Source organism: Eublepharis macularius, chromosome 3 (assembly GCF_028583425.1).
Source record: "Eublepharis macularius isolate TG4126 chromosome 3, MPM_Emac_v1.0, whole genome shotgun sequence".
NCBI classification, from domain to species: domain Eukaryota; kingdom Metazoa; phylum Chordata; class Lepidosauria; order Squamata; family Eublepharidae; genus Eublepharis; species Eublepharis macularius.
In genome coordinates, this window is record NC_072792.1 from 156,115,871 (window position 1) to 156,131,846 (window position 15,976).

The following is a 15,976-nucleotide window of genomic DNA, read 5'->3' on the forward strand; positions in this document are numbered from 1 at the left end:
TCCCTCCCCCTGGTCACATGTAGTTTGACCTCCAAACAGCACTGCAACTTTGTCTCATAACTTAATACACTGCTTTGAAACGGAGAGGGCGTCCAACTCAGTCAGTGATATGGCTGGTGCCAGAGGATCCGCTGTTGAAGGGGGGGAGGGTATCAAAAATTCCACTTCACATGAAAAAGCAACTGGGAGCACCAAAGATGCTCTTTGGATCCTGGCACTAGACTACAGAAGTGACCAAAATGTGTTGAGGTCTTCTGCAAGGAAGAGGAGAATCTTTAAATCATAGGGCCGCACACCAAAGATTGACAGTTGCTGGCAGTTTCCGTCCAAGGCTGTGGTGGTGGGGGCTGAGCAGGAAATAGAACCTGTTGATAGACACATTCCAACTTCTCAAAGTGGTGAGATGTTTCACTACCTTTGGATGAGGTGGCATTTTTGCAATACTTATCTTATTGACTTGCCCAGTGTAAGCGAAGGAAAAGAGAGACCCTGACAAGCCAACATATCCATGACCCCACAGCTGATGCCCAGAGCCAGAACCTGTGGCACCAGGTGCTTCATTCCCAGCCAGCTCTCAGTGTCCCTTCCAAACTGCATCTTCTTCACACCCATCCCCCCCCCCCCCGCCCCTGGAGAGATGTCACCTTCTCCAAGCTCTGAACACATCCTACAGAAACATTCAAGAGCAATCTTAAGCATTTGGGAGACCATCTCCTGTCATTACTTCCCATTGATGAAATGTCTTTAGCCCATTCTAGGCAATTAGCTTAACAAAGAAATCGTCACAGAACAAGTACCAATTATATAAAGGCACTGAACTTGCTTTATTTCCAAGCTGCATATCAGTTACAACTTACAAATCTGTGTCTGTATGCCACTTTGGGAAGGGGGAGAAAAAGGAAGAGCTTCTAAACATATATACACAACCAATCCTGGTAGCTATTTGTAACCAGCATCCTCCAACCAGACGTTTTCCTTGAGTTCTTAGCATGGCCCTCTTTAATGCGACAGATATTCTCTGCATTTCTTAGGTAGGTGAAATGCAGAAATTCAGTAAACACTTTGTGAGGGAAAAAAGAGGAAAGAGAACACTATACTGCCTGATCTTCTTTGAGGTAGGGTGAGATTAAAATGTCTCTCTGTATATGCAAGAAAATATTTTTAAACCATGCGTTCATTTAAAAGGCATCCTGTTAAACAGAACTTCTGCCTGAAATGTTGAAGTGTTATTAGATTTAAGCGTGATCCTATTCCCTGATATTCTTTGGTTGGCCCTACCTCTTGTGGCAGCCATTTTGTGATGTACCTTCCACCCTGTGCCAGAATTCCAAGGGTGCCTGCAGGCTCAAAAAGGTTGGGGACTCCATCTTATCCATATTCCCATCACTGGAAAGAAAAGGAGAGCTAACTATGCTGCTGTAGCATAGTAGTTAAGTGGGTGGGTTGTGAGTCAGCACTCTGCTGGTTTGAATCTCATTCCTGCCATGAGCTCAGCAGATGGCCTTGGGTAAGCCACTCCTCTCAGCCCCAGCTTCCAAGCTGTATTGTAGGGATAATGATAACACTGACTTTGTTCACTGCTCTGAATGGGGCACTAGTCTGTCTAGATGAGCTACTGCGCACGGTTGTTGTTACTGTTATTAAACCATACCCAGCAAAGCAGGATAAGAGCTGCACTTTCTTAAATGGTATTAAACACTTGGCATGGGCAGAGATACTTCTAGTAGTAGAGAGGGGTGTTTCTGCCAGATGTATAACGGCTGGGCTTCTGTTTTCCCATCCTGTTACAGGTATTGAAGCCCAGGCATGGCCGTAGGCACAAGCTGTTTGGAAAGCATCAAAGGGCTCTTTGGCTCTCCGACTGTAGGCTTATGTGAACTGACCCAGTGGATTCAGGATCTTGTAATTTAATGTTTTGTTGTTGTTCTTCCCCATCTATTTTGTTTAAATTGTATTTTGGTATTTTTGTAATACTTGGGCCTTCTTTGGGGAAGAAGGGTGAGGTAAAAATGCCTAGACAGACAGACAGACACAAACATTGCATTTTAATTCCAGCATAAGCTTCACCTCCAGAATTTCTGCTTATCCTGTTAGTGTACAGAAACCCTTTTGGGCTCCTTTGCTCTCTATAACTAGGAAGCAGTTACCACTGTTAGATTTTAATATCTTGTGTACAAAGGTACACTTTGTAAAGTGGGAACTCTAAAGCTGGCCATTGTTTCACCCCAATGTGTGTGCCTAGGAAATCAATGCAACAATAAGGTTTTTTGACTCACCAGTCTCTTTTACAACAGGAGTGTGGACTTGTGCTTAGAAATGAAGAGTGGAAAATAGCAGAAATTCAGAACCTGAATTGAGTTACCTCAAACAAGTAGATGTACGGCTTTTCAGTGCTTTTTTATATTTTTGCTGCTGAAACAGAATTCCAGCCTCTTATTGCCCCCTTGTGGGGATGCTTATATATGACAATATTCAATATTGAAGCATGTGCAGCCAAAGGGATTCAAAGATAAGATTTACACAAATTAGACTATTTGAATAGTAGCTTTTTGTATGTTTGTGGTTTAAAGCATGTTGGTTTTGCTGTGAAGCACATCCTGCTTAACAACAACAACATTTGATTTATATACCGTCCTTCAGGACCCTTAACAGCCACTCAGAGCAGTTTACAAAGTATGTTATTATCCGCACAACAATAATCCCCCTGTGAGGTGGGTGGGGCTGAGAGAGCTCTAGAAGAGCTGTGATTGACCCAAGGCCACCCAGCTGGCTTCAAGTGGAGGAGTGGGGAATCAAACCCAGTTCTCCAGATTAGAGTCCCACACTCTTAACCACTGTAAAAAACTGGCTCTCGTTTAGAATCAAAAGCCTGTCATGGCAGGGATAGATCTGCCTCTGATAACAAGAAATAGGCTCTAGACTGGTCTACTTCCAGCGTGGTATAACAGTTACGAGTTTGGGCTCAAATCTGTGAAATCTGGGTTTGAATCCCCACCCTAATCCAAGGTAACTCTCAGTGACTGACTTTGGGCCTGTAACTCTCTATCAGCCTAACCTTCCTTAGAGGAGTTTTGAAGATAAATGGAAGAGGAGGAAAGGACATTATAAGCTGCTTTGGGTGCCCATTGTGTAGAGGCAGGCCTAGGAATCTGAAAATGGAACAGCATTGCAGGAGATCCCATTCAGGACGTTTTTATTCTCTCCTTCCTGACACTCAGAACAGCATCCAGCATTCTCCCCGTCTCCATTTTATCCTAACAAACCTGTGAGGTAAGTTAGGCTGAGAGAAAGCAACTGGCCAAAGGACAACCAGCAAGCTTCCAGGGCAGAGAGGTGATTTGAACCTGGATCTCCCAGATCCTAGTCTGACACTAACTCACTACACCATGCTGGCTTTCATGTTCGTTCAGCTTTGTTACAAGATTACGTGAAATTTGCAATGCACTTGGTACAACTAGAACTTCAGATATTGTCATTACGCTCTAACTTTGACCAGGGCAAGGATCAAAACATCAATTTCACAGAAAGTAGCTAACCTGGGGCATGGTAGATCGCAGAATCTTCTGTAACAATTTCTGGTACAACTGGATGAACGTCTGATCCACCAGGAATTTCTGCATAAGATCCATTGAAAAAGAACAAAAATCTGATTTTTATTCATGTTAGTAATTTCAGGTTGGATCTTTGCAGCTTTCCTGCTGACCCTCTTTGGATGACTGAAAAGGCTATACCCAGGGCTTTTTTTCAGGGGGAACGCGGGGGAACGGAGTTCCGGAACCTCTTGAAAATGGTCACATGGCTGGTGGCCCCGCCCCCTGATCTTCAGAGGGAAGTTTAGATTGCCCTCCGCGCCGCTGAGCGGTGCGGAGGGCAATCTATTCTCCCGTGTCTGGAGATCAGGGGGCGGGGCCACCAGCCATGTGACCATTTTCTCTGAGGGCAATCCACTGAGTTCCACCACCTCTTTTCCCAGAAAAAAAGCCCTGGCTATAACAGAGATTGTGTGGGCTCAAGCAGCCATAAGCCAAACTGGACAGACTGCAGATGCAGAAAGGAGGGGAAATCAGATGAGATCTAGAGGGGAAACTGGCATGATCCAACTATGGAACTCATTTGATATTGCAGCCTTCATTACTGGTTGCGTCCTACCAGTGCTTCAGGGACCGAAGATTTCAAGCAGACGGTAAGCAACACTTAAAAATTTACACTTCACAACACAAACTATTCTCTTATTGCATGCATTACCTAAAAAGCGGAGAGGGAGCAAAGAACCTCTGCAAGAGAAGGACATGAAATTGTTATGCCTTTGGAATAAAGTAAGAACACACCATTTAACAGGAGCCAACAAGCCATATTGGAACAGCGGACTTAGAATCCAGTTTCCAACAGTCTGTGCACGACTTACAGCCCCGAGTAGATTGGCTTTGTTTTTCATTGGCACAAATGCTTTTCAGAAGGCTTTTTAAAAACTGCATAGGAAAAACAATGAATCCCCAGTGGCCAGGATATAGAGAACTGTTGAACTTGTTCTATGACTGTAAGAGGAATTGCTGTCTTGAAACAGCAGCTTCCTTGCCTCCTCCTTGAACTGTGGTTCTCGAAAGCTTATGCTACAGTAAAGTTGGTTAGTCTTAAAGGTGCTACTGGACTCTTTGCTATTTTGCTACTACAGACTAACACGGCTAACTCCTCTGGATCTAGGGCTAAGGATAAACGGCTTTTGAAGCTGAGGGTTCTTTTCTGTTGTTCAAAGAGAAAAAAGTAAGCAAAAAAACTCACCAAAAAAAGGCTCTTCAGTTAGCCTAAACATCATTTTGGATCCCAACCAATGTGTTTGCATTACACCTTCGATCAGAAGTGGCGTAATAAATCTGGTATTCTATTCTTGAACCTGACAACCACCCCCCCCGTACAAAAAACTGTTTTTCTCCCGTTTTGTGCCCCTTTCAGCTCTATGTGTTCTGCTACACTAAAGGCTGTTATCAATTACCACAAAATTTGAGTCTAGTGGCACTTTAAAGAACAACAAAATCTTCCAGAATACAAATTTTGAGCGAGCGTTGACTCACAAAAGCTTATACTCTGAAAAAATGTTGCATCTTTAAGGTGTCACGGGACAGGATTCAAATTTTGTTCTACTCCTACAGTCAGTTGCTCTAGCGTCCCAGTTTAAACCCATATTTCTTTTAAAAAGGATTTAATTAGAAGGCACTTGTGGTCAGTAACAAACCCAAATAAAGAGATGGGAGGGGTTTAAACTGTTGGTCTAACATGCTAGAAACTTTACTTGGCTACTTTATGGTCATGCAGCAGTTAAGGGAATATTCATATTCGTGCCCTGCTCTGGATAGCCCAGGCTAGCCCGATCTTGTAAGAGCTCAGAAGCTAAGCAGGGTCAACCCTGGCTAGTACTTGGATGGGACCCCACTACGGAAGTAGAATTGCTATGCAGAGGCAGGCAATGGCAAATTAACTCCTATATGGGGTCGCCAAGTGGGCTGCAACTTGACAGGAAAAACAAATGTATTTGCACCAGGTTTGGAGGTGGAAAGGAAAAAACCACGAACTATCAAGAGTCTAAAACACCTAACACCTAACTCAAAAGGGGCTGAGAGGGCTGTGCCAGCAGGCCCCAAGCTGTTGCAGTTGTACTGATTTAAACACGCTGTGTGTTTTTTTTTAAAAAGCAGGTCACCATACCAACAACTACCCTATAGAAATGCTAACAATCACTGACCCTAGGTAATCTCTCAATATCCCTTTTAAAAACAATAGGTCTTAATATATCATTTCTTAAACTGCAGTCATCCTCGAATAAAATTTTAAAGTGTGTTAATCTGACCCAAACAGTAGATTAAATATATTTTTGTCAAGATTTGAGTTCAGTAGCACCTTAAAGACTTACAAGATTTCCAAGGTATACGTTCTTGAAAGTACCTTGGAGCTTGACTCTTGAAACTTATACACTAGAAATCTTAGCAATCTTTAAGGTGCTACTGGACTCAAATCTTGGTCTTGTAGACCAACGTTACCCACCAGAAAATATATTTGTCAAACACAAGAAAGATTACAATTTTTCTGGAAGAATGCAAGATATCCTACTCAGTGTGCAAGCAGTCTGACCTCCTTCAGCACACAGTAATGCAGATAAATGCAGCTCATGAACAAAGATAAAATGGACAACATGCAGCAGCAATTCCTATTAGCATAACAATATATTTCCCAGCCAGTGGGACAAAGAGAACTTGCTAAGGGCTACATGCAGAGGATGCCAGATTCTCACATTACATTGTCTCTACAAATGTATATGGGAGACAAGTCAGGAAGCTCCCTATGTAGAACATGTCTGTAAGTTCATTTATACGCTACCTTTCTCCGCAATAAGGATCCAAAGCAGCTGACGTGCATAGCTTATGTACATCAGCTTTTGGTCCCGCTGAGCATAGTCTCCAATTCACAGTGAGCAGCAGGATTACTGCCTAGGTCTTCAGGGGACCCACAATGCAGAAATAAAGACAAATTTTGTGACAAGGCTCACTTCAATCACTTTTTTTATTTATGGAACAGAAAGCAGCACATATGGACAAAGACAGCAACAGTTAAAAAAATAGGTTCACAAATTATATACAGCAAGGAAATTCAGTGGTTCAACAATGTAATTTTGTAAAAAAGCAGAAACACGCATATGCCAGGTGTTTCTTTAAACTGAAGCCTAACACAAGCCCAACACTAATTCAAAACAAAATTGGGTGTTAAGCTTTTCTTAATATCATTAGGCTTAAAAACTCTACATTCTTCCTTTAAAAAAAGAAAATGGATTATTCTTCGTACTCTGCTAATACATGTGTCAAAAGGTGAAAAGTCTTGTACTAAAGTAAGCTATTTCCACCTTGTTTCTGAACATATCACATTCAAGGCTCTCACATCTGCCAGATTATTCATTACATATGAAGATATAAACAGCCAGAACTTACAAAAATAATTCTCAACAACTGAAACCAGACAACTGCAAAACCAAAATATGTACATTACACTATTTGTTTTTAAAGGTGCCTACATGAGAACTGCAAATATTTCCTTGGACTATGTACAAAATAGTTTCTACATAAAGAGATTAGACCTCAGTGTAGTTCCACAAAGAGACATGCGGCAGTAATGAGATAAGCTGATTAACAGCCTACCCCTGAAAGACAGCCTAGCAAAAGCCCCGCTGAAATTAATGGGATCGGTGTCGACAGCAGCCCCTAGTTTAAAGAAACAAACGTTCCCATTGCTTGTTTTACTGACCAGGAGACAGAGTTTCAACATTCAAGGGCACCGTCACTTGAACTCTCATGCAAGACTGTAATTACAACTGGGTCCCATAATTCACTCTTAGTATATGGCCTCGTTCTACACTTTGTAGCTACTTATTGTGTCTGCTGTCTTTTGAGCATCAGCAAGCACCACGTTTTGGAGTTGATAGTTATCTCAGAATAGCACAAGCTTCTTCCTCTATACTGGAAATGAAAGCTCTAAAACAAAGCAGATTATAATTTGTTCTGAAATAACCTCCGTCTGAACTAATTTATTTTGTGCACTGTTTTATGTGCATAGTACAAGGTTGGAAAAGATTTTCATGAGCAGAGGTTTCCTCATTCTCAGTGCACTCTGCTTCTAAAAGCTTCCACTATGCCCTTTCCGCAGTACTCTTCTGTTATGCTGATGACACAAGCATAGCCACTCCTGTGCGTTATTTGTGCAGATTGGGGCTATTTCCGAATGCACAAATCAGCTGTCTGCTCTCCAAAACCATGGTTTCTTTTTGAAACCTTGCAGCTGAAAACACACCGTCACAGCTCACCAATTACTTTGAGTACGTTAACTGTGAACACACAGTCTAACGCACTGAATGGGAACAAAACAGAAATGGGAAAATGATAGATAAGACAACTTGCTATGTCGTATGATCTGAAAACACATGCATTAATGAATTTAACAACTGGAGTTTGATAAGCTAACACAGTTGAGTGTGTGTGTGTGAGAGAGAGAGAGAGAGAGAAAGAGAGAGAGAACCACTGAGAACCAAAACTAAACTTGGAAACATTTATTTAGGATATGCCCACGGACCACTCTTGTTCACGATAGGGTACAGGGATAAGAAGAGCAAATCATACTTCCCTCTTCACGCAGCATTCCTGCCACACCTTTGACATTCACTTGAGGGAATAACGTCCCAAAGGGCCCACTCATGCAGGCGCAATTTCAAAGGGGCTAGCAGCCATATAAAACCAGGTAACTGGATATGCATTCTGAGTCTAGGTGCATTGGTTGTAGACATGTAGCTGCACCAAAACATTATACCCCGTGATAATGGAGGTGGGGCAGTGGAAATGACTAGGCAGGGCAGCAAAGCATTGATCTCGCTCTCCTCCACACACAGTGGAACGATCTGTGGGCATCGCATCTGAGATAATCCTTTGCCTTATGAGAAAAGGTTGAAATGCATTCTATGAATCAGTATGTGCACGCAACTGTGTATTTGTACTGTATATATTTACATACATATACACAAAACCATCCTGATGATTTTAAAAGGCCATATCAAGAAACAGAAGATATGGGCTCAAGCAATTCTACTAGAATATACTTTAATCTATTAAAAAACCCTCCAAATACGTATTTTTCTATATGGTTTAAAGCTTGACAAAATATTCTGCTACTAATATGAGGTTAAATATATGAATTTACAGGATTCTTTAATCATGAAATACATATCTAAATCTAAGACAAAAAATTGGGCTTCGATTCACAAGAAAATAGCTGTTTATTACAATTACGTTTTATAATCCAGGACAGGGAGAAGTAGCAAAATGTTATAAATCTCCAAGATGCGGAGCATCTATTTTATCAGCTTAAAAAAATAGATTTTCTCACAACGAGCCATGTGAACGCAGCGCCCCTTCTCTCTGCCCCAGCCCTCCCTTGCATCGCCCTTCACGTTTATCTTTTCCCCCTCTTGTTTCCAGCTGGGGGTTTCTTCAGTTGAAGAAGTTGTCCTCCTGTACCAAAGCTTGCGGAGGCTGGATTGGACACCCCAAATGTCAGGCCAGCAGATGCTGTGATGCCAGGATTGCTGAAGTTAAACCCAGATGTGCTTGAACTGCCAAAGCCTTGGAGGGGAGGGTGAGAAGATGGCAAGACTCAGTTATTTCTTCCATCTAATACAATTCAGGTCAAACTTACTTTTTAAGTGTGAAAGAGCAGCTGTGCGTGGCACTGCCATTTAAGAAACTCATCATAAAGTTACAGCTATCTTAAGTGTACAGAATAAAAGATCATTTGCTTTAAGGGTTACACTTCACAACATATGTAACATTTGTAATGGAAAAACGTCTCGTTTCCGGTTGTACTACAGGCTACAAATGAGATCCCGTGGTGGTCGGCGCTAACATAAATCCAATGAGATAACTTGTTGGCATGACTCATGCACCCAAGTGTAGTGAGTCACTTCATCAAAAAAAAATCTGCAAAAAGAACTAGGCCAGGATGTGCTGTCACTGTACGGCAATGAAAACCGACAAGTTGCCCAACTACAATCGGAATGCCCGAAGGTTAATATTTTGCATTAACTTTTGATTTCACCACCAGGAACACCAAGAGAGGTTCCCAACTAGTCTATTGCTCTTTGGCCCACTCTTTGGTGCAACTGGCAGATGAATACATTCTACTTAGCACCCCCCCATACATTTCAATATACAATGTGGTTTGATTAATCTTTATCCAGTGAAACGTTTGCCCTACAAGCTAGCATAAATTGCCTATTTAAGAGAAGGCGTAAGTGTGCGTATCTCCTAATAAACTGTATCTCTGTGCGTGTGTGTATTGGGGGGTGATCTAGAAAGATGGCAGACAAATCTCGTATGTGCACAGGATACTGGTACAGACTAGAGTCCTGAATATGATGTTTCAAGTAGGTATCATGCTAAAAGAAAATTCAAGCCAGATGTACATGTTGTGTTAGCTGCGAGAGAACTGGGTGTTAGATAAAGTGCTATGTAAGAATGAAGAGAAGCTCCCTACTGCACAGATATGCCCAATCACACACAAACACAAGCATGTCCAGACAAACTGAAAATCTTAACACAAACAAAGCACAGTGGAAAGCAGAGCTGTAAGGCTACAAAACAAAACAACAAAAACCACACCAAGTCTTTTGCACCAATTGCTGAAGTTAGTTTCTTTAAAATATATCCATACATTATTAGAGTCCTTCTCAGATGCTAACCTCCATCCTACCCTAGGACTGAGATCCAGAATGAGCCCTAGATTCCCTCCCTTGCTTCCCTCACCTCAGGGAGAGGTTCATTATTGAAGGAGAAGATTCCTGCAGAGACCACAGGAGTCAAAGGTCATTAGCAATTAGTTTTGTGTAACCTTGAAGGCAAGATGGTATCTCTTATTGGCCATTGTTCTTACAATGGGGCTCTGCAGAGAGGACAGTTGGTTCTACAGGTGCAGTGGAGCTGTTCCCCAACACTGCAAATCCTTTAAAACACACAGCTATTTTTATGCTCCAGTAGTTTCCAGGAGGAGAGCTGTATAACCCAGCACCTTGCAAAAGGGCTTACTTGCCTATTCTAAGAAATGCTGAACTTGGAAAATGAATTTAATCTACTTTCTAAACGAGATGTATGAGAATGGCCACAGCTGAAATCTGCAGCTGCAAAAAGCACAGTATAGATAGCCTCAAATCACTGAAGACAAAAGGGAGAAAGGCAAAGCTGCTACCATGCACACAAAGATTTCTCTCTCTCAAAGATATATTGCTAAGCAGCCTGTCTGCTTAAGAGGAAATGCCTTAAAGCAGCTGAGTAACAGGTTTACCAGAGCGGCAGGAGAGAAACGTTTCTTGGGCAGAAAAAGTGTGTGTCACAATTGCAGTTCAGTTAGCAGCAAGTCTTTTGCCCAACTCAAAAAACTAGCAAGTGAAATTGCATCCATCCTAGCATGGCAATTTAAGTATGGTTAGTTCACCATAGCTACATTTAGATATAACAAACAGCAATTTGATTGTGGTGAATCTGAAATGCTCACATATGTCTCTTCCCTTAAGTGTGTGTCACAGTATGTAAACTAGGAAGTCTTCAAACTAGCTAGTTTGTCAGCTCCTCTGAATTTTGATGCACAAACAAATTGAGGTTTGTTGCTTGCCCTCAAAACAGGATTAAGCTATATTTTATAGAATCCAATTTTGTAGGCAAACAAACAAACCTTGATTTGTTAGAGTGCCCAAATCTAGACATTAAATGTGGTTAGAATGAAGAATTCCTAAATTGACAAGTCTTTAGCTTCACTTGGATGATGAGGGAGGATTGAGCATGGAAGCCCAAGAATTCCAGAATTGTTTATACCACCAACAATTGTGGTTTGTCATGTCCATTTTTAGAAAATTAAGGAAAAATCTTATAAGAAGTTACATCAGAAGCAATAAAATTTTAAAACATTACATCTGATATTTTGAGTTACTAGTTCAAGAGATTAGAGTACCCAATTTAATCTTGCAAATGAAAGTTTTAACATAACTGTAAAGCTGAAAGCCTCTGCTAGAGTTGGGAGAAAGGAGGCTATAAATGTTTTAAATAAATAATACTGTATATGGTTAAAGGGTTGATAAATTCAGGCCATTTTAGGTGGCAAAACTCAAGGCTCCATTATTTGCTTACAAAGACACTGGCTGGGATCTGAAGAGTTAACTTTAGGAGTTAACTCAAGGACCAGGGTATGTTAACCCAAGAGTTAACCCAAGGACCAGGGTATGGTCCAGGGTATGTAGGAACCAGCAGGATTTTTACTTTTACTTTTTCACTAGGAAAGTCTGCTTTTCAGACTTCCTTCAGTTTCACAGGCGTCTTGCCATTCATCTTGGGGGACTGCTCTTTGCAAACAAGTCTGACACAGCTTTCCCAAGCAGAGTCGACTTAGAAGAGTGTCGCTCTGCTTAGGATGCAACGGTTAAGTTTCTTAAGCAAGCAGAACTTGTTCTGCTGATCTAGGTTATTAGGCCTGTAAAGAGGGTCTCTTTGAAATTCAAACATACTTGTCATCCTTCCACAGGTGGGTATTTCTAATATTATTCTAAAAGACACTACTGTACGTGACAAAATATTTGCTTTCAATAACAGGAATGAATGCCAGGAGTTAGGGACTTAGGGCAACATTCAAAAATAAAAAGACAAACCTGCACTAAGGCTTCCTGAAGGCTTATTTGCCGTTCCAAATCCAAAAGACGATGCACCTGTAGCACTGCTTCCAAAACCAGAGCTACTTCCAAACCCTAATGGAACAGTAGTGAAGACATGGAAGACAAATTAAAACAACACACACACAGGGCTGGCTTGAGTCGGAGGACTCGGGCTCCCTTAAAAGTCCCTGTCAGCCACCAAGGGGCAGCACTGCTCCTGAATAAGATGCAGAAAAATGAACCCCTTTGGCTGTATTTCAGTAGGACAGTCCATTGTTAAAACTCAAATATTCAACTGGAATGTCTACAGACAGGATGGGAACATATGCCAATAAGGTTGAAGGACTAAGCTTGCTAATGTACATGCAGCTGCAGAAGATTTATGGATGAACTAGACATCTGCCAATACACTAAGGAACTCTATTTAAGCAGAAGACTTAGAGAGTACAAAAATGTAGTTCCTATTCTTGAAATAGACATGCCAGAGAACTGCTTTGAGAGAGACAGTTCTTCTGCCATTATTGCACCATCTTAGAGGTACTTCCAAGCAAGCAGGCATAGGACTGCACCTTCTGACTTCTTGCAAGGCCCTCATGGGAATAAGTGTGCAATTTTTTTCTTCCTCAAATATAGGTGGAAGAGAGTATGTGCATGCTGGATGTTCAGGACCTCTATTTAAGGTAATAAATGGGTGCAGCGCACAATCTCTCATATCCTGAAACAGAAATCTGCCTCTGCACTTACCGCCCCCCTCCCCCACCTTAAAAAGAGGCTTATGCGAGTATCTCACTGCAATGGAGCAATGAGAACAGGAGTGCTCAAGAACTATGGAAATTTGGGATTGCTTCTTCATTTGCGGGAATCCACAGTAGAGGAAGAAGCAAGGAAGTGCACGTTTTGCAGCCCAGATGACATTCAACTTTAATGTTTCAAAACCTTTACTATTTTTTGTCTTGCATCTTTCAAAACTTCCACACCCATCCTCCTAGCTGCACTCCAGTTTGAGCTTGTTCCTACTCATCCATGCATTTTTATACACATACATACATACCAAAAAAAAAAAGCTCCATAGGATTTATACACAAACAGGCCAAGTATGTGCTAGGAATGTCTGTGTGCATAGTTAGACTTTTAAAACAGGAAGAGGCAAACTGGCTGTTTTGCAAGGGGTATGATATGCTTTGCCAGGCATTTGACATGGTGTATTGTTGCCAGACTAGCCACAGCAATGCAACATACAAAGTAGGAGGCCAATGCTCCTTATGTCTGTCTAGATACTATAGGGAAGTTAGCAGCATTCCTTGTAAGTAGCTCAAACTTTTACTGCCTTTGAAGCATGTATTGTACCCAGTGCATGTGTGCTTTCTCTCGCAATGGATCCTAATACATGTTACCCCTCAAATTGATACTAATATCCTGAACCATTTGAAATCTCTTATCTGAATCAAGCACAGATTTCATTTCCGGACATGCCCCACCACTTAAGATCAAAGTAGATACCAAAATATAACTTATGTACATAGAGCTAAAAAAAGATACTTCTGGCAACTAATTAACACTAACTGTAGAATGCACGTTTAAATAGAAGCAGATAATAACTCAGATGTATTCCTGGAAAGATGAGACTGTGACTTCATGCAATCAAAAAGGTGCCCCTCCCAACAGACTGGAGACCGTGATGGAATAGGTGGGGGGGAAAGACTTTTAAGGGTGCATAATAAATATGTCAATGCAGATGAACCCCTTAATGCTCTTTATTGTTCACAAGCAAGATATTAATAGTGGCAGAAGGATAGATTGCCCATTCTTACAATGCATGCTTGGCTATTTCAATGGAGGCTAGGGCAGGGGTACAGAACCAGAAACTGGTAATGATTTCAAATCAATTAAAATGGAGTACAGGATCTTGAGGTCTTGTATATTTGGCATAAATACACATTGGGGGTTAGAAGTTCTGCCAGAGACGTGTGCTGCCTAGTTCAATCCAGTAAGTGCTGTATAGTAATTCAGTGAAACATTAGAAAAGTTAAAGTGTACCTCCAAGGCTTGAAGAGCCTAAGCCACTTGATTGCAAGCCAGTGCCAATACCTGAACCGAATGGTGTTCCAAAACTAACTCCCAGAGACGGCTGTGGCCCTGGTTAAAAAAAAAATGAAAACAAAGCTTGCCTTACTCTTGCGCAACAGAGATCCGTTACGTAAACCCTTTCATTAAAGAAGTAAAACATTACAGCTTAGCAAATGCTTCCTAAAGCACCAAGACTTCCATTAGAATTCCTCTCCAAGCTACCTGAGTGTTTAAATGACTACATCTAACATTTGGAATGCAATATAAGGTGAAACACCTGATAAATTTAGCAAGTTATGCCAAAGTGTAAGAGTAAAGTATTTACAGCAGCACAACATGTAAGTTAGAATTTCCGTTCCTTGAGGGAACTACGTTTGAATGCCTTACAAACTGTTAGTCATGGCTCTTTAAAAAAAGTTTAAATATCAACATGACTAAAATCATCATGTTACCAGTGTCTGATTTTAAATACTCATTTGAGCATTGTATTAAAAAAAAAAACAAGTGGATAAAAAACAAGACAATGGCTTTGTTTTATAAATTTATTATTCATTTAGAGCAAGTCAATTACACAGTAACATGACAATTCATACTGGTTCACACAAAAATGATACTGAGTTGTTAGAACTTTCCTACATTTACAACAAATTTATGCCTGTTTAAATAAACATTTACAAAAAAGGCACAGTTGCACACCTTACCCAATACATTCAAAAGGTTCAGATCCATAAATTTCTAGCATCATTTAGAAGATTGGAAATAGTGGCTTCCCTTCATATAGACAGTCAAAAGCCATTTATACTATACAGAGACAGAATTTACAGCCTTAGCCCATTTTTCCTGTGTGTGTGGTGTGGGGGACAGAGGTTGACAACTTACTTACTTACTAGGTTCTTGTGATAAATAAGCTGCAACAAAGATCTAGAGGTTAATTTAGCAGCTTATAAAAGCCAGCTGATAGTTTCACAGTACAATCTGTACTCCTACCTTTAAGCACAGCAATCAGTGCATTAGTTAAACCTGAAAGGTTGGTCAAGTTCAAATACTGTGCCCGTGCCTTCATATTTATATATTCCTGCTATGCTGACACCCAGGGATGCAATCCCACAAATGCTGCTCTCAGGTAAAACTCATCAAAAATGAAGAGTTCAGAAAGCACAACAACTGCTTCCCAAAACAACAGCCTTGATAAACACAAAGAATGCAGAACACATTTAAAAGGAATACTCTGCCTGTCATTATTTCACAAAAGTCGTCCTTTTGAAATCTTTGGGCTCTCAACTTTTTCTAGGTATTGATAATTTCTGGTAAAGATTCCATTATTGCATTACAGTACTTAGCTCTCCTCTACCGTGTGTCTGTAGCAACAACTCGCACAAAGAAAATACCAGCGAAACATTTTTTTAGCCTGGGTTGTATAGGTCAGACAAAGTGTTCATGGTCCCCTTCTGGCCTTACAAATATATAAATACTTGAGGTTTTCATCTTGTCGTAATGGAGCTAATTAAACAGAGAGCCAATTAAAAAAACAAGCCAAAGGCACTGTTCTGCATTATGACTTTTGCAAGGAACATCTTCACACTTTAGGCAATCCAATGCAAAAGTAAGGTTATTCTATAGTTAAGGTTGCATTAAGTTGTTATGAAGGACAACAAGAGCTACGAGCTTGACACTTGTCCTTAACGC

At 40.9% G+C, this 15,976-nt stretch overlaps 1 protein-coding gene across 2 annotated transcripts in view; it reads right to left on the bottom strand.

Annotated features, from left to right (window-relative positions):
• Positions 1 to 6,534: 6,534 nt before the first annotated feature.
• The window catches only part of NUP58 (nucleoporin 58), a 29,713-nt gene continuing 20,271 nt past the window's right edge, over positions 6,535 to 15,976 (bottom strand). The window contains exons 14-16 of one of the 2 annotated variants that reach the window (XM_054973381.1): positions 14,261 to 14,359; positions 12,221 to 12,316; positions 6,535 to 9,152 (exon numbers count right to left, since the gene is read on the bottom strand). In XM_054973381.1, coding sequence (XP_054829356.1) covers positions 8,983 to 9,152; positions 12,221 to 12,316; positions 14,261 to 14,359 — 365 coding nt within the window. In that variant the 3' untranslated portion in view covers positions 6,535 to 8,982. The remainder of the gene's footprint in view (positions 9,153 to 12,220; positions 12,317 to 14,260; positions 14,360 to 15,976) is intronic. The other variant, XM_054973382.1, reaches the window with a different exon arrangement.